The following is an 18,529-nucleotide window of genomic DNA, read 5'->3' as shown; positions in this document are numbered from 1 at the left end:
TAATGCTTAAATATAAAGTTTTACGAGCTCTAGATGCTGCTCTGAGCTGCCAGCATCAGCCAGACGTCACTCTGACATCCAGATCTCTGGTCTCCTCCTGAGATCTGCCTCCTGATGGGCTCGTAATAGACCAAAAAAATGTCCTGTTGAGACTCTTGGCAGGAATGTTGTGGTCATTTAAAACATGTAAGTGCGTTAGAGGACCAGTGTGCAGGATTTAGTGGCATCTAGAGGTGAAGCTGCAGATGAACCAAAGTGCCAAAGCGTGAAGGAGGCGACTTGCTTCCTGTGCAGATATTATATTATTATTCTAAGGTCCCAAAAGCGTTTGTTACAGGTGATGTTGCATTATTAAAAACGTAATTATGTGTATTGTTTTTTTGTATTTCTGCTAACAAACTGGTGTTAAATAGGTATTAAACTCATCTGTGCGTATCACAGTTGTACAGTTATCTCTCTCCATTTCCTTGCTGCAGCTCGAGCACACCGGCTCACCTGTAAACACTGTTAAACTACAGTTATTCAGCTGTACATGTGTGAACCAGAGACTTATTCTGAGGAATAGTAATGATAGAGAAAGTTCCAGCCAACAATTATATGTGTATATATTCTAGTTTCAAGGTGTTCGCTGCTTATTTCTGTCATGATGTGTCTTCTGGCGTTTAAAAAACACCAGATGGACACGTTAACAAGCTTAAAAAGGCTCATTTTCATCTGAGGGAGTCTTTAAAACGAGTCGGGTGTTATTTTCTACTGTGCTGTGGTGGTGTGCATCGTTCTGCTGCCCACTGACTTTAGGGTTTGGTGGATACTTCACACTCTACCCTGTTACCTGGACAATACCTTAAATCATGCACAAGTGCAATATATTTGAGTAAAGCCTTGAGTTTCCCGTCTTTCTAGTTGCTATTGTACTAATTTTCTAGCCTGCTGGAGTCCACCACTTTCACCTGCACACTATCGTCAAGCTTCAAACCAGAGCCCTTGTAGCGAATGCACAGACTTCTGCAGGTATTTGGAACATGCATGACGACACGTCTGTCCCGTAGCCCGACCCTTGTGCACTCGTGGACGTGGAAAGTCCAGAAACTCTGGCTGCTCCCCGCTATCAGCACGATCACGTTTGCAGCCGGCAGTTTGGCTTTTCAGAACCTAAAGTCATCGAGTCTGAGTACGATGCAGGAAAATTTGCTAAAGTTTTGCCACGTTAAATAAATTAACCCTTCTAGTTCTTCTGATGCCTTTTTTGCCTTAATGCATGCAAATGTTCCACCATTACAATCCCCCCATCTCTGTCCACTGCATCCTGTCCTGAGCGCCGCCCGAGACATCTTTGATTGGTTTAAAGAAATCCCAGGATGGTAATGAGACCATTCTGCATTCTAGCATGACTAGAAGACGGTCATGTTGATGTCAGTGGCAAGAATTACAATGTTGTGGTGATTTAGGAACGATAAACTACCTCATCACCTGCTGCTAATGAATGAGAACATGAGGCACCGTTCATCTCTGTGTGATTTGCACCGTTTGGCTGAAAAGCGAGGGCAGGATGAAAGACCGGGGTTAATGATGAGCAGCAGCATGAAGGATGAAGAGATAGAAAGAGAGAGGAGGCGTTTAAAACAACTAAAGAGACGAGAGAAGCATCTGCTGACTATCACACCGGGTTTGCTTGACTTATCACCTCATGGATTTTTCTTTAATGCAAACACAACAAGGCAGCCAGTGTGAGCAGCTTCTGACCAAACCTCCGTCCTGTTTGATCTGCAGACCTGAAGCGTTCTCTCGCTGACCTTCCTCCTGATGTTCTTCTGTCCTGTCTCGTGTCGTTCTCAGAAATCGAGCGTGAAGTCACCAAGCGGTTCTGGAAACATCTGGAAAAAACCAGCTTTACTTTTACTACCTAAAAGTCGAGCACAGTGTGTTTCGTGGGTCATTGTGCTCCCCTTTCCGCCGCCTTCCTGTGTGGTTTGTCTGCCATGTGGCTTGAATTGTGTTGTGCTTTAGTTCCTGGTATTGACAGCGGCTCACAATTGGACATAAAACCTAAAGAAGGAGAAGAAGTCTGTAATCTAATGGTGGAATCTACTCTTTCTTTTTTTTTTAGCTCGGTCATGGTAATGAACCCAAAGTCTGACAAATGAACCTTGAAGTGTATGAAGAAGAGTCGGATTCATGTAGATATTAAATGACAGTGTTTTTGCAGTTTTGATTTATTCTTCTGACATGTTTTCGCCACAAAAGCAGACGGAACAAAGGATCCAAACAGCGCCGGACACGGAGCATTATCCTCACATAAGTGAAGCCAACAAAGCGTTGTCTGGGGATGTGCTGAGTCACCGATACAGACGAGCCATCAGTCGGTCCTACATGTGATGCGGGAAACATTCATCACTGCAAAGTGACGCACTCTTGGGTCGCCGGTTCTGTGAAGTGAGCGGTCACTGGTCGGGTTGTTGGGTTACAGAGAGGCAGCGGGAATATTTTAATGAATGGATGATGGGAGATTGTGTAACGCTTGAACTGCAGACACTCCAGCCTCAAGTGGTGATAACTGGACAGAATAACAGCTAAATGTGGCCTCACAGCTTCAGCGAGGTCAGATGACTGTGAGGCTTCAGCAGGAAAAACCCCGAGAGTTTAAATTCTGCCGTTCATGTGCAGTTCCTTCCACTCCTTTTATATTCTCATCACCTGATCGAAACAGCTGCAGCAAGTAAAGGTCGGATTTATTGAGTTCACTTTGGGTTTTTTTATGCAGTTTGCAGGAGATTTGACCTTCACAGCCAAAGTCCTGTTAACGTCTTCATCATGCAGTAACTCTGTGTTTAGTCTTCTGACATGAACCTGCAGGAAAATGAAAAAACTTCGGTTGGATTGTATATTAATCACCGATAAGCAACTTATTCTAGATCACATCCTACAGACAGTAGATTTTAGGGAGGTTTTTTTCCCCTGTTTTTTCATTTAAGCGTTTCTAAAACGGTGACTTTTGGAAACTTGTTGTTTAAAAACTCCAGGATTGCGTTTAATCATGACAAAGCTGAGACTTTTGGAAACAGGAACCCACGATCGCTTCCTTATTTGACCTTATTATGTGTTTGCTTTCCAGCCACATTCGATCAATCTTTGCATAGGTTTTCTTTTTACTTTCAGAACACACTGCGGCTGCTCCTACAGGGGACATACTGTTGCATGCAGGGTGCTTAATATTCAATCATAATCTCACCATGTTGCTCGTACATCGGCTGCAGTCTGCACGTTTAGGTGACTCAAGCTTGTCACTAGATCCTGTGTGAGGTGTCTTTAGCTGTGCAGAGGATTGTGGGTCAGAATGGCCAGAAAATCGCGCTGGCTTGCTTGTAGTCGGACATCTTGGTGTTTCTGGCTCGTTGCATTTGACGCAGTGTGCATGTGGACGTACTAAATGGTTTCCTGCTGTCTCGTACAGCGTTGTCGTGTAGATATCTGAATGCATCCCATGTTTTCAGCAACAGTTCCACCTCAAAGAAACCTCTTAACTTGTCACCTTGTAGTAGTTTGTGCAGCGTCATATTTAGAACTGCACATTTAAAATCTGGTTTTAAAATGAAGTAGTTTCATCGTGGACGTAGCTGAGGAGTAAATGTGTAGCTGTGCCTGAATGTGGAGCTGAAGAGGTGAATGTGAGCGGTGAACATTCCAACATCTGCCACCGCGACGGACAAAACACACCAGATAATGTACAGTTTACGGGCCGACCATAACGCTCGGCCTAAATGTCAGCTCCAGCTCGTGACATTTGGTTCGGCTAACCAACGATCCCGGTGTATTGTTTTCCACTAACCCACGGTGCTCTGGGACGATGTATGTTACCCTTTTTAGCCGACGTGGACGAGGCCTCGGCAGCCTCTGTGGGCAGCTTCCATCCGGCGTCGCCGCAGGCTATTTGTCTGGTCGTGTCGAGCATTAAGGTCAGAGTCATTTTCTGCGATCCGTGTGGCCGAGGCCGGTTTAGATATAGACGTGGGACGGTCACACACATGTGGAAATGTACATCCACGTTGGCAGAAATAGCCGTGAGGTCGCTGCAGCCGCTCCGGGCTCGACGTTTACAACAGAGAGACTTTATGAAAACACACATGGTTCGTTATTCAACAGGGATTTTCTCAGCTTACATGAAGTTCTGTGATGGATCCCTCTAACGGGAGACTTGTGAAAGAGGAAATAACACAGTCTTTGTCTTCCCAGTGAAAGGCTGAATTCATAACTGCTGTCAGACAAGAACTACCAGATAACTCACCGTAACAGCTGATTAGAAGCTTTTAAAACTCTGCTCGCTTTGATGATCCTCCAACATCGCCTCCAGCGCCGTTGTGAGGTTGACATTTCTGGTTTTCGGGAAGAAATATTTGAACCGTGGGTAGAATGAACTGTTGCTGCGAACCTCCTCCCCTTCAGGAAGAATCACTGTGACTCCCTTTGAGGTCAAACTTCATTCAGTTCTCTGCAAAACGGACAAAATCTCCTTCAGCCTTCGTTGGACTTTAGAGCTCGTTAGGAGATGCTAACATGCTAAGATGTTCAACATGGTGTGTAAAGATCTGCATGTTGCTGTGTGGAAGCATCAACTATGATCCTGATGCATTCGTCTGACTTTGGCAAAATGACAGAAGAGTTTTATTTCATCATTGCGACTAGTTTTCCTGATTTCCTAAACTTTCAACACCCCTGAAACAGGTTCTATCCAGCATCTGAGGAAAACCCCTTGTGCCAAATTGATAAGACGTGAGAATAAAATTAACCTTTAAGCTGTTTTGGCTTTCATTTACTCGACGTTTTTGTTTATCAAGTGGTCAGAAATAGCAGTTAAATGCAGAGATGTCTGTCAGAAAGCTAACACAGACTCCCTGTCTTCACTGTACGTGGACCGATCATGATTGCTGTCATGTGTGAGTTCCCCCTAAAGGCCCGTTCAGATCCAGGAAACACCCTGATTGCTGGCGTTTAGTTCAGTCGCTATGTAATCTAAAGAAACAAATAGACTAGCAGAGATGTTGAGAGCAGCCCAACCACAGTAAACGTACCCCAGAGCAGCTCTTCATGCTGCACATTCCACCATATAGCGTATAATATCAAATCAAGAACAGATGCGGCTTCTCGTGTCGTGTGAGTTTCACTCAAAGAGGAAAGTTGACTGATTTCAGCAATTAAAAGTCTCGGTTTCTATGATAAATAATACAGCAGCGCACTGTCGCCGAATGTGATCCTGATTTATCCGCTAGCCGAGTCCTCAGACATCCAATTTCCTTTCATTTCACTATTTAAGTAGCTTGGCTTTTGGAATATAAATCCCTCTTACTCCACTGTGCTTGTGTTTGGCTCCTCATTGAAGCAAAATATTCTGCAGTATTTAGTTTTAAGGCTGCATATTTCCATCACTGCAGTTTTGTGCATCATTTCATTCACTTATCCTGCAAATTTAGCTTCGTCTGTGTGGTTTATTCACAGAATATTTGTGGATTTAAACACTTTAGCTGAACTTTAGTACATTTCTACTGACAATCATTAACTGAGTGGGCACTATAACTACGTACACATCTAAGGAACCAGTGTTTTCTGTGTCATCTTGTGTTTCTGACAGCTGTGATGGCCGTCACTTCATCCGCGGCCTTAAACCCTCTTCATATAAATCAGCTCTACATGAGGCCTCTTGTCATGTTTCTGATGTCTGTGAGCTGTTAACAAAAGGACGTCACCCCTCTGCTCCCTCCATGTGCTTTCATTTAACTACATACCGCAACTATTTAAAACACAAAGATGTCAGATGAGCCAATATTTCTGGATTTTCACACTCTTGTTTTCGTGTTTTTACGTAAGCGATGGTGCAATCGTCCAACCAGCAGGTGACCTTCAGTCGGATCAGAGCTGAAAAATTTGTCACAATATCCTCAGAACCGCAGCGTGGGTCAGCCAGATAATAGTCACAACATGTTATTGTAAATGAAGCATTTTGGTGCCGCAGAAGAGCTCCGGCCTGCAAATCAGAGTCTTTAGATGTAAGAAAAGATGCTTGTTTTCTACAGACTGTCTTCATTTTGATTTTTGTTTTGGAAAAGAAATCTAAAAACCATCATTCTCACTAAAATCATGATGAATATCTGTCATAATAATCACTTTGTTTTGCATGTTGTTGAGCAGCACACTGAAGAAAGAGAAAGTCAGATGAATCGCTTCAGTTTTTCCAAAATCTTGCTTGGAGTTTAAAGAAAATCAACTTGAAACCTTTAATTTTTCCAATTTAAGTGTTTGCTTGAGTCAAATGTAAAACATGATTTACCTCCTTTAATTTTCTTTACTTAAAAAGCAGCAAAATCTGAAGAAACGTGCACGTCAGGAGAATAAACCTCATTTTCACACTTAAACTTAAATAATTTCCACTTGACAGAATCCAAAAGAGTAAACTGCCTCCACCAAAGCTGACAAATGAGATTTATTATAACAGAGCTTTAATTAAATACACTTTTAAATTAGATGCAGCAAACAGAACAAACACGGCTCTGGTGCACAAACGGAGATTTAAACCAGATTTCACTTTGCCTCGGCTTGCACCAGTAAATCTGTGGGTTCTCAAAGCCGACTGTGTGGATTTAGTGGCTGATTGATTTACATGCGTTGTGCAAATTCCTCAGACTTAAAGCCTCTCGATGGCTACGACACGTCTGATAGGCTGAACGGGCTTCGAAGCACGGATCCAGAGAGTTGCTCTGCTTCTCGTTAACCTGTGAAACTTCGTCTCGCTTCAGTTTCCTCGTTCTCGCTTATTCCTCCTCCAGTATCTGCATCATCGTCTGTCTTCACTGTTGATCTGTTTTGTTAGAATCCACGCTGTGTGAAAAAGCCCAAAATAAACTCAAGCTTTGATTTTAAGATTAAAGTTTAATGTTGTTGGTGGTGAAAGTGGAACGTTGCAGATGTGTAACTGGGCCGTTCTGTCCGTGGCGCCGCACCAACGTACATACGGTCGCCTCACAAACATGATTACAGGAGCTGGAGCTCGGCCTGTCCAAGCAGCTTCTTCATCCGTTCAAATATTTATTGCAGGAACCAAATAATTTGCAGGGAACCTGCTGGGACGAGCAATAGCCGCGTTTGTTTGTCGGCGTGTTGCGTGGCAGCGTTTCACTCGGCGACACATATGTTTTATTCCACCCCGCAGTGTGTGTGCAGTCGTACTTGAAGTGTCCTTTGCAGTGTTTTCCTTTTATGACTTAGTGTGAAATCGTGCCGTTAAATCAAGCTGAACTGCCCTACAGAGGCACCAACGCTTCAGTGTTTCACGGCCAAAGCTGCAGGACAAAAGAGAGAATGATGAGAAGGACTTCTGTAATTAAAACAGATGCCGCAGAGGATAAATCATCCTGACTTTTATCGTCTGAAAAGGCTTGAATTATGTAAAAACTTACTTTGGGATGGATGAAGGTGATGCTGAGGTTCCTCCTGTGCTGTGAAACGACTGAATTCTGTCTCCTCTGTCTTTCAAAGTCCTTCAGATTTTGGAGTTCACAGCTTGAAGCTAAGCAGAGACACCAGAGCTCAGCAGAAAGTCAAATCAAATGGGTCAGGAGGGTTTAGCAGAAGCTCACCGTTGTTGTGTATGAACAGTCGTCCTCAGATGAGTTCATAGCCTCCCTTTAAAGAAGGAAAAAAACAGCTTCAGTCACTGAAATCAGTAGAAATTGACAAAAGTAATAATAAATAAAAATTTAGTGAAAATCATGACGTTGCTTTTGAATTGTGGTTCAACAGAAATATAAATATAAAACAAAAAATAAGCATGATGGGACCCGTAAACTAATATTTAGCTGAACAACCTTTTGAGCCAATCAGGTGTTTCTGTAACTCTCAGTCAGACTTCTGCACCTGTTGACAGGTGTTCTGGTTTCACTGCTCATCAGCAAAGTGCTCTCATTTGTCCAGGACAGTTGGTTTTTTTTATTTTTCTTTTCAACCACAATTCAAAAGCAATGTCTTATTTCACTAAACTATAATTTAGCACATTTTTATTTATTATTACTTTTTTCAGTTTCTAGTTATTTGAGTGTGAATTTTGCCTTTTCTTTAATGTGATGGGATGAAAACATGTGAGGACGACTGGACGTAGCTCCTGACGGTCTTTAAATCAGGAGATTATTTTCCTTTTTGCTCTCAGCTGTGTGAAGATAAAAAATGACTTCGTTAACTTTGACTCTTTCCGACCTGAAGCGTCCTTCTGACGTCTACAACAGGTTCCCTGCTCGCCGTTCAGAATCAGACTTTAGAAACCGATAATCTCCAGCTGCAGCCTTCACTTGGATTACAGATGGTTCTGATTGGCTGGAGCTGAACGTGATCAAAACTGTGATGTGGCCATTTATTCACACAGCTTTGTCCTTCTTTTTACGTGTTTCAAAATCCACTTTGATGCTGAAAGTTTAAAGTTTTACAAAAGGTTTGGATGGTGCATGAAGGCAGCGCTCGAGGTCTTCAGTGAATTATTCATTTTAAAGACAGTTTAAGCATCACTGTTTAAAAAGGGAAGAAATACAAACAAACCAAGTGTTTATCCCCCACAGCAGAATAAAAGTGCAGCCAGACCCTTATGGTGCTGCACATCACAGTAGGAATGCCATAAATCTGTTTTTTAACTGTTTTAGTGGAAAAAATGAACCTAAATTGTGATTTTTTTTGCAATATCTGTCATTTTTTCTGCATGTTCAGCTGCAGGCCGAGTCCACCGAAGGCTTTCTGTTGTTTGGCTGACATGCACAGACGCGATGTGTTGATCAGCTGGAGCCGCCTGCTGCCATTAAAAGGCGTTTTTGTTTCACGCGCCAACTTACCAGAAGACTTTTTATTTTTTTTTTGCATTTGGTATTTCGCTGCACGCCGTGTCGTTCCAACTGGCGGTGATGGACGTGAACCGTGACGCGGCGTGGGCGGCCATGAACGACGTCAGCTTTATGTAAGAACCAAACCGGCCTGCCGGAGGACGGAGGAGAACCTGGACTGTGAGGAGAGACAGATTTAGAGCTTTCTATCTCTGGTCATATTTCACAGATATGGTGCATAAAAGATCTTTAATTCATCTAATTCCCACCCAGACATGTCGCTCCGTTTTCCTCAGCGTTGAGAGGACATTACACAACCGTTACACAAGCCGAGTTTACTGCTGTGACGTTCTTTACGTGGAGTTTCTCCTTTGAAGCGCTTTGTTCTGCCTGAAGAGAGAGGCCTGAACGGGCTTTCCTTCTCCAGAGACCTCAGGGTCCACAGACGAAGACAATAGGTCCTTCAGAAGAATGCGAGAGCTAAAAATAAGAGAATAAGATGGTATAAAAGCTGCTTCTTGGAAAAACAATGAGAGGAATCATGATAATAAATAGAGGGTATCTGAGAGGAAGATGAAAGTCGAGGCACAATCAGGAGCTTGTGAGTCACGTTTTCAAGGTTTTTGGGGTTTTTTTGCCCTCAAGAACTTGATGGTCGGCTGATAATGTCACTAATTGCAGCCTGCAGAGAGATTTCCACTTGGGCTAAATTGTCAACGTTTGTTTTTGCAGTCTGGAGATAAAAGCTAATAATCGTGTGTAATCGTGGTCCTGTCTGTAACCTCCTCAACCTCCCTCCTCTGCAGGGCGACCACACGTGGGCCACCATGTTGGGGCAGAGCGTCCGGCTGCAGCCGGTTCCCATCCAGAGCCTGTCGGAGCTGGAGCGAGCCCGGCTACAGGACGTGGCCTTGTACCACCTGGAGGAGAGAGACCTGGACTTCAAGATCAGCATCCCCAGAGGTCAGACCGTCGCCGTCACGCTGGTTCTGCTGACGTGGTTTTAGCAAAACGGGCAAACTGTGTTTCCTCTTCTGTTGATGTGAATTCTGAAATATCCAAGATCCAAAGTGATTGTTGTTGTTGTTACGTGGTTCTCTTTCTACACTGACTGCAAAATGTAGTCAAAATATAATCTTATGTTCAGTCTTTGAAGGCTTAACTTTGTGTAACGAAGCCAGGATCCACTTCTAACACTCATTACTCGCACGTTGCAGGTTGTTTGTTTAAACTATACGTAAACTAAAGTGCACAAACCTCGATTTATGCTTCTGGATGTACCTGAGTGCTTTTCTTTTATTAAACAAACAGCAGAACTGGTTGAACAAAAGGCTTCAGGTTGGGAGGTAAATATTTTTTGCTTTGCTTTGGACAGAGTCAGGCTAGTTTATGCTAAACTAGTGGATTTATATTAGTTTGACCTACATTTGAACAGTTTAGGAGTTTTCTCAGTGCAGCAAGCGTCTAAATTCACACCAGCCTTTGGTCACTTGATGTTTTTTGGTTGTTCAACGCTTGAGGTTTCTGCAACATGACTCACACAACACAGTTCAGTCTTCAAATGTTGTCCTCTAGACTTCATAGGTTATTCAAATTCATTCATCTAACTGGTAAATTAGCTCGTTCACAGTTTGTAGGTTTGCAGTTTAAACCCTGTTCTGCTGTCAAAAGGCTCAACCTGTTGTACTGGAGTTACTGGTCAGACTGGGGCAGAACAATGCTAGACTGGTTGACCTCTACGACCCAGTTACAGTGGGCTTCGTCTCAGAGGAACCTCATGGGACATGGTGGTCAGTCCGGCGCCAGACAACCAAACCGGCTGAACCACATTCTCTGACAAACTAGACGTCCTTCTCATCTCCGTCTGTGAATCTGAGGAATGAGTCTGAAGCCGCCGTGACCCATCAGCTCTGGTGTAGGAAACCCCCGGTGTCGGTTCTGATGAGCGAAGGATGTGACGTGATTTGTGTTTTCAGCCACGTTCATCCGAAACGCCGCTGATAGGACGGGAAGTGACCATTTTTCATCTTGTGGGGAGAATAACAGCCTTATCTGGGTGAATAGAAGCTCAGTTAGGTCATTTTCTCTGCTTAAACCAACAACCGGAGCTGGTTTTGGTCCAGTGTGGACGGCTTGAAGTGCTAAGAGCTGAAATAAGCTTTTTATTTTGGTAAACCCCCATTAAAGGAACAACACTGATGGAGGCTTTTCTGACTTCCAGCTTGGCATTTAGAGGCGCTCTTGTGAAGTTAGTCGACTGTTTTTCTATCTGGGAAACCAGTCATCAGTAAGAGCAACACAAGGTCCGTGTTAGTTGGGATTTAGAGGTTAGAATCAGGTAGTCTGGTTGCTGCTTGACTCTTCTGGTCAGTCTCAGGTCGTCTCTTGTTCACATCAAAATCTAGACTCACCTTCAGTTTGTCCAAAAGTTTTCGTCTTCGTTGGACGTCGTTGAGGCCAACAGTCCGTGGATGTGGGTGTTTGTGCAAATCGGTTGTACTCATATCATCTTTGCTTTCATTCTCCGGAGCATTCATAGCTTTTAGGATAAATAATCCCATATTTGTGCATCACTTGTGGAGGAGAACGGCTTTACTGAGTGGCTTTTTATCTGTGCTCACCAAGTCTTTTTTTCTCCTGCGCCGCCTGAGAGAAGGTTTATTAAATAGTTTTCCCGTCCAAAGGGATTTTTTATGTAAGTTGTTTGGGTCAAAGCTTGGCTGAAATATTTTATCTTGTTTTATGTTTGCTAAATCTCTGATAACATCGAGAAATCCCTCAACACTTCTCCAGCGAGCCTCCCTCTCCCCGCCTCGGTGTGCAATCATTCCAACCATCTGAACTCTGAGGTCCTAAATCCAGCCAATAAGGGCGAAGAGTCGCACTAATAAACCGTAAGTCTTCCACACACCTCGCCGGCCGGCCGGGAGCTTTGGTCTGGTGTTTGTGGAGGATCACTGAGGTCAGTGGGATCAGAGGCCCGATGTTCAGAAACAAACCAGTGGGACCAGTCGGGCTGTAAGCTGCTTTTCTCACACTCTCCCATACTGTTGTTCTCTGGCGGGTCATTAACCTCCGAGCTGTTCAACTCTGGCCGCGCTGTAAACAGTAAACAGTGCGGCCCAATTATACCTCTCTGGGGGTTTAAGTCCCTCCAGGATCAAACTCCCAAACACACATTCAACTTTTTTACTGCTGCAACTTCTCTCGACGCACCACAGTAAACAAATTTTAAGTTTTTTTTAGCAAAGCAGTCGTTTATTTCCTTCCTCCTGCAGCATAAGTGCCAAAAAACTCAACAAAAAGTCATGAAAAGGTTTTTAAACTTGGCTACGTTTGGTATTAGTGAAAGAAAAGTGCAACGAAAACTAAAAACTGAGCTTCTGCTCCACTCGAGACGAGAAATATATCATCATCAGATCCTTAAATTACCACCAGAAGCAAACATACAGTCTATATTTGATTGACTTTACCGGCCTTCAGCTGTTTATTTCAGTGCACCGCCTCCTAGTATTCTAACAACAGAGACACATTCATACTATTTGCTGAACATTTGCACATCTTTTGGTTTAACATCTAAAAAGCTCATTTATGTAAAATTTAGTTTCCTTCCTTTACATTTGCTCCTGGTGCTGTTAGTGGATAAAAACTCCTGAATTATATCGTTTCTTTACTCCAGTGATGGACTTCAATGGTTGAACTTTCATATTTTGAAGAAAAAATGAAAGAGGAGTGGATATTAAATCTATATTAGACTGTTTTCGTACTTTATTTAGATGCAACATACCTGATAAACGGTTAAATGAGTGGCTCAGGTTGCGTGATATTAGAAAAAAAATAATGCTATATTTAGTTTTTCAGCCATATGCATGATGATATGATTAAAAAGAAAATGCAGAAATTTTTGCCAGATGTCGTCTTTTTGGAAAGAATTAATTATTCTGCAAAGAACAGGGTGATTTTGTTGAAAGGTGCATCTTCATAGAGGTTAAAAATAATCATAACAAACGCTATAAAAAAGGCATTTGGAGCCTTTCTCATATGATGCACCGGTAAATGCATCCATAATATTTATTTATTTTGTCGGGATGAGATCCAAATGTGATGTTGAATCAAACACGTGGAGCCTGCAGGTCCACAAACTCAGTGTCTTTTAAATAAAGATAAAAAACTACTTAGTGGATCCAAGAACCTTTAAATCGGTTTATTTTGTTCTTCTCTTATGGATCCATCGTAGAAAACGAGACCTGTGAGCGTTTTCCTTTTCTATCAAGCAGCAACAACACCCTGATGTGTTTGAGTTAGCTTCCTATATTTAAACTCTGTCGGTGCTGCATTCATGTGTTCGGTCTCACTGGGACCTTGTGGACGTACAACAGAGGTCCAGTTTGGCTCTGAAGCCGGCAGCTCGACTGTGTTTGGTTTAATTCTGGACATGTGAAAGCAGTGAGATCAGGACGTTCCTCCAGGTCCTTTCACGGAGGTCTTTAGTCGACCAAAAACAGACTTCTGGATGTTTGTCCAGGACCTCTCATGAATGTTGCTGCAAGAGTCAAAAATAAGTTTGTTTTCTGTTTGACTTTATTTAACGTCTGTGGACGCCCACTGAATGTTCAGCGTCCGTTTAAAGACCCAAACACACTCACAATGGGTTTGTCCAGGAATCCAAGATAAGTTCATGTGGTGAAGGTGTTCCTCAGACGCTGCCTTAAGACGTCTGCTCAGGGCACAGTTTGGACGACAGCTCAATTTATATGCTGACGACTAATCGATTAATTATTGAATTTTGTGTAACTGGTAAACTAGTTACTTTAGTTTGGGCATTTTTTTATGATGAAAAGTCACATTAATAAGCCAAAATATCTCAGTTTCTTTGAGCTCAGATTGAACTGTTTTTCCAGACAAAACTGAAATTGACACATTTTTAGTTTTAAGGACAACTGGACAGTTCTTACTGGTTTTATAATCTGATGAATGGTGTGGTTTTGGGGTTTAAATGGTTGTAGGTTTAATGGTTGTATTTTCTTCTACATTCTGTCCGTTACGCGGCTAAGACGTGGTTTAAGATCACTGCCTCAAGGGATTAGATGGAAGTTTAGTGCAATCTCTCCTTAATCATTTAATGTAGGTTTGTGAGATCCTCCCATACGATGCTTCCTCTGAGACTCCCTGCTGTCCTCGCGGTCGGGAAATCTTCCTTTTCTTGCCCTTTTTCCTGATTTCTCTGTGTCCTTTTCCCATCAGTTCAGGGTTCAGTTAAACGGTGAACATGCTGGGAAAGTCAGTAAATCACTTTCAAGTCGCTGTTTCGTCGCTGTTCTCGTGCATCTCCGTGTCACCGAGACAGAGGAGCTAAAGCGACCTCCCAGATCTCCCACATGAAGCTGGATGGATGTGCGTAACGCCGTGTGTTCCCTGGAAAGAGCAGCTTTGAATCAGGGATGTGTAAACAGCAGCTTCATCACCAAAACAATCCCTCATTCCACGTAAACCCGGTCGGAGGGAGGACGTGGAGCTTGTAAAACAAAATACTTTCCTTGTTTCCATCAGAGGGGAAGTTTCAGTGTGATGAGCAGCAGAATTAATCACAGCAGACTTTTCTGCTAAACAACGAGAAGACGGGATTTTGGAGCCAGATGACTGCATTAGTACATCCACGACTCCACTCAAATCTGTGTATTTACGCTGCAGCGTCTCTGATGCGCTCGCAGATGTTCCACCGCTTGTGAAGATTTGCGATGTTTGTTTTTTTCAGAGCAGAAACAATCACATTCTTCTCTTCTGTGTGCTGAGAAAACATTTGTGCAGAAGTTGCCTCCACCACTGTGTGAGTTTTATTTATGGAAGATCAGGTTTTTGCTGCTGACCCGTTGGCGCTCCAGTTTCCATCCACCTGATTCACCTAAACCAGGGCTCCAGACTGCGACCTACTTTTGAGAATGAAATTTCTCGTGGTGGCGTCGGAGCGAGCGCGTGACGATCATCAGCTTTCATAACTTCGGTGTGCTGTGGTGTTCATGGTTAAACATGAGGCTCTGTCTGACACTAGAATGCCCTAGTTTAATATTTTTAAGTCATTTTTGGTCGCACCTGTCTGAGCTCACCACAGAGAGCTACCACAGTCTGCTATGTGGGGCGTTTAGGGAACATCGGTAAATTGTAGCGTCTATCGATGAGAAGATGTTCAGCAAGTCATGTGTTCTGTACGGAACCCCGGAAGGGACATGCAGAAAGAAAAAAAAACAGGAAGAGGGGGGAAGAAATAGAGGAATGTTTTGCGAGATCTTGCAAAAGTCACATCAGTCTTATTGGATGTTTTGTGAAAACTGTGCCTCTTGCTAAGAACTGCTTGGGTGTCTTTATGTTTTAGGCCAATTTCAAAACAAAACTCAATGAAACTCTCGTACGGGTGGGTGTCCTCCATTGTTGTTTCTGCCAAAAAGACCCAGAAGTATATATACCGCTAGTTTTCTTCTTCTTCTATTGAGTTGGAGGTTGGCATCCAACGTTCAGGTGCAGTACCGCCACCTACCAGACTGGAGGTACCGTAAGTTGGGCGAGATCTTGCAAAAGACAGCTCTGTTTTTCTTTTTTTGCTCTCCCTGTTTGTTTTTTTTCTTTCTACGTGTCCCTTCCGGGGCTCCGTAGTTTAGCCTGTGACAAGGTGGGAGGTGCTACCAGTGAAAAAGTTGGTCTGGAGTCCTGTGAAATGCAGAAAATTGAATATATATTAGAACAGTGTTATGTGATGGTCCTCAGATGAATGCATGAAACAAACCTGCTCTTATTTCCATCGTGCTCATCACCGTCTCAGCTTTGATTCCTTTGAGGACGTCACCGTTTGACCTGCTCTGGTGCTTTAATGGACTCTTTTGCAGAGCTGCTTTGGATTTCATTACATTAGAGCTAAAACCCAGAGAGACGGTGGGAACGTAGGAAATACGCCTGCGTAGTCACTTTTATAATGCAAAAGACAGGCTCACTGCTTATGTGTTGTTTTTTGTGCTTTAGCCAATCAGTGTCCCTCCTTTAACGAACAGACCTGAACCTGTGCTGCTCCATAGACGATCGACTCAGACCTGTAAAGTTTGTGTGACTGTCAGAGCATCTGCAGACTTTATTTTTTCTGCTTTTGTTCTCTTGAATATTCATTTAAACCTGAGCCGAGGCCGTCTGTTCTGTGGGAATCCTCCTCGCCGGTTCTCCCCTGGGCTGACAGCTCTCTGCTGCGCTCCTTCCTCCATGTTTGTCTTTCTGTTGTTGTTTCTCTGCTGGGTTTCTTCTTCTCCACCGTCTCTCTCTTTATCTTCCCGCTCAGTTCCCTCGATTCTCTGTTTGCTTCCTCCTGCTCCCGCCGAAAGAGCCGTTCGTCCCTCGTAAGCCTCTTTATATGTCGGGCTTTGCATCGTGTAGGCATGTGAGCGTGCATGCATGTTAGTTTCATTGGCAAAGTCCAGCGAATTCTTTGTGAAACGTGTCAGTAGCCGTGTGACAGATTTGCTCTTATTTGGTTCTGGTTTGGGTTCATTCTCATGCCCTGTTCTGCGAGTCGCTGCTCTACAGGGACTCCAAACTAACTCCGTGTTCTCTTCCTCCCATCTTTCTGCTGTTTTTACCGCTCGCTCTCCTCCCTCCAGTCCTTCTCCTGCTCTCATTCAGCCTGCCGTCCTTGTTTTAAACTCTTATTAAACCAGGTGAGGTCTAACGGTCTGATACTGAATCAATAGGGCTCAATGTAAAGTCAGTAGATCATCAAAGTTTCTGGAGACTTTCTTGAAGTTTCATTCCACAAAGATTGACCTGCTGGTGGCCCTGGAGGAGAAATCAGGGGTTTGCTAATTCCAGTGGGGGGAGTTGTCAATCTGAAATTGTAAAATCGTAAATACATTTTAAACTAAATCTGTGTTTTCCAGAAAGTCCGTGTAGTTTAATTTAAGCACATAAAATCCAGGAACGAACGCTTCCGTCAGCCCTTTGTCCAAATCCCAACTCCAGATGTCCCCATAATGTCTGAAAACGCTCTGAACTGTGACTGAATTTTTGCACAAGAAAATTAACCTTAACTGAGTTTTGAAGCAGACCTTCTCGTGAGGCCGGAGCCTCGTCGTTGATCAGATCATCAGATTTGTTCTGCAGCTTTGTGTTAATATGTCGAAGCACAAACAACCAAACACAAAATGAACTTGTTTGCAGGTTCATCAAAATGCTGCATTTAGAACCAAATGAGGAAATGAAGGTGGACGAACCGAAATCCTCACGTTCCTGCGATGGAAACGTGACGCCCAGAAGACGGATCAATGCATAGTCGTGTTAAACCATCAATGACAGATGAAAGAGGCTGATTTGAATCTTGTGCTCATCTCAGGTCATCAAACATGTTTTTTTCTTCATCTTGCTGTAAAACCAAATCGAAACGATGCAGCTGCACAAATTTGCACTTCTTCAGCAGCCATTTGAACTATTTTTTCTATTAAAAATAAGAAATCAGAGACGAACTAACACACATTTTTATTCCATCAGCTGAGCAGATCTTCAGGAGACAAACTTGTGGTTGTTTTCTTTCATTGCCACGTCTTCAATCTGCTCCCGTCTTTGTAGAATCTACATCGCTGCTGTTTAAATGTGCACCATGTCGGAGGAGCCATGTGGAGAGTGTTGACTGATCACCAGTCATGTTTGCACAGCCTGATCTCAGCCACAGATGCATTTTAACCAGCGTCTCAGTAACGGCACAAAATTGCAGGAAAATCTCTGCGAGTCTTTTGTGCATACGAGCCAGGACTGTTTTCTCTCTTCGTATTTGTGTCACCTTCACGAGTGCATTATGTAATCCCACGCTGAGGTCATACATGTGCAAACACACTCGGCCTCAGCTGGAGGTGGCGAGTGTGTGCTGGGAGGGGCTGAGTGCTTTGGAAATAAACTTTAATTTCCTGCAGTCATGGGAATTTGACCCCTGCATCCCTACAACACACACTCACGCTGTCTTCTTCTTCTTCCTCCTGCTATTTTCATTATTTGTCAGATCTTCCGTGCGATTAAGGGAGAAAAAGGAAAGAATTTCTGTAATTTATAGCGTCGTAAATATTGCGGACAGCACAATGCGCGACGCGGGTTTCGGCTCGCCTGGTTCCTTAATAGGGAAAAGACCCGGCCTCGAATTAGTGATTTCTAAACAGCGGCTTTCCAAACCCAAACAACGGCTGCTTCCACATGGTCAGACAGGGAGGATGTGGAGCTCGTAAAAAGACGACGACCGACTCGAAACCAAACACACACGCTGGAAAAACAGTCACACAGAAGCACTGCTGCAGCGAACTGAAAGCACCAAGACCTGCTACTACGACTACCAAATGCTAACATTTAAACACAGTGCAGCGTCCAGAGCTGCTTTTTAAACCACGTCTTGTGTCGCTTTACATTTGTCTAGTGCTAAATTAAATTAATACGTATTGTAGAATCATTTTGGCAACAACACGAAAACCCCTTGAGGAATTTCTGTTTTTAATCAAACAGTTTCTGTCCTGCACCTCAAGGGAAACACCACAGCCTTGAATCGACTTGTGCAACATTCATAACGTGTCCACAGGTGTGAGCAGGACGAGGAAAACAATCCGTCTCTTCACACTGTAGATATCAAACTATCTCCATGTTCCAGCCTCTCCCTCTCTGCTCATCAG

General features: G+C 43.4%; 1 protein-coding gene across 1 annotated transcript in view; it reads left to right on the top strand.

The window, feature by feature from the left end:
• Positions 1–18,529, top strand: part of arhgap36 (Rho GTPase activating protein 36) — a 67,156-nt gene that overhangs the window by 27,230 nt on the left and 21,397 nt on the right. The window contains exon 2 of the mRNA XM_008303527.1: positions 9,656–9,812. Within this exon, the coding sequence (XP_008301749.1) occupies positions 9,656–9,812 (157 nt within the window). The remainder of the gene's footprint in view (positions 1–9,655; positions 9,813–18,529) is intronic.

The sequence above is a fragment of the Stegastes partitus genome, unplaced genomic scaffold, assembly GCF_000690725.1.
Source record: "Stegastes partitus isolate 25-593 unplaced genomic scaffold, Stegastes_partitus-1.0.2 Scaffold2026, whole genome shotgun sequence".
NCBI classification, from domain to species: domain Eukaryota; kingdom Metazoa; phylum Chordata; class Actinopteri; family Pomacentridae; genus Stegastes; species Stegastes partitus.
Note: the sequence above shows the minus strand (reverse complement) of the source record. Positions and strands in the feature narration are given on the sequence as shown.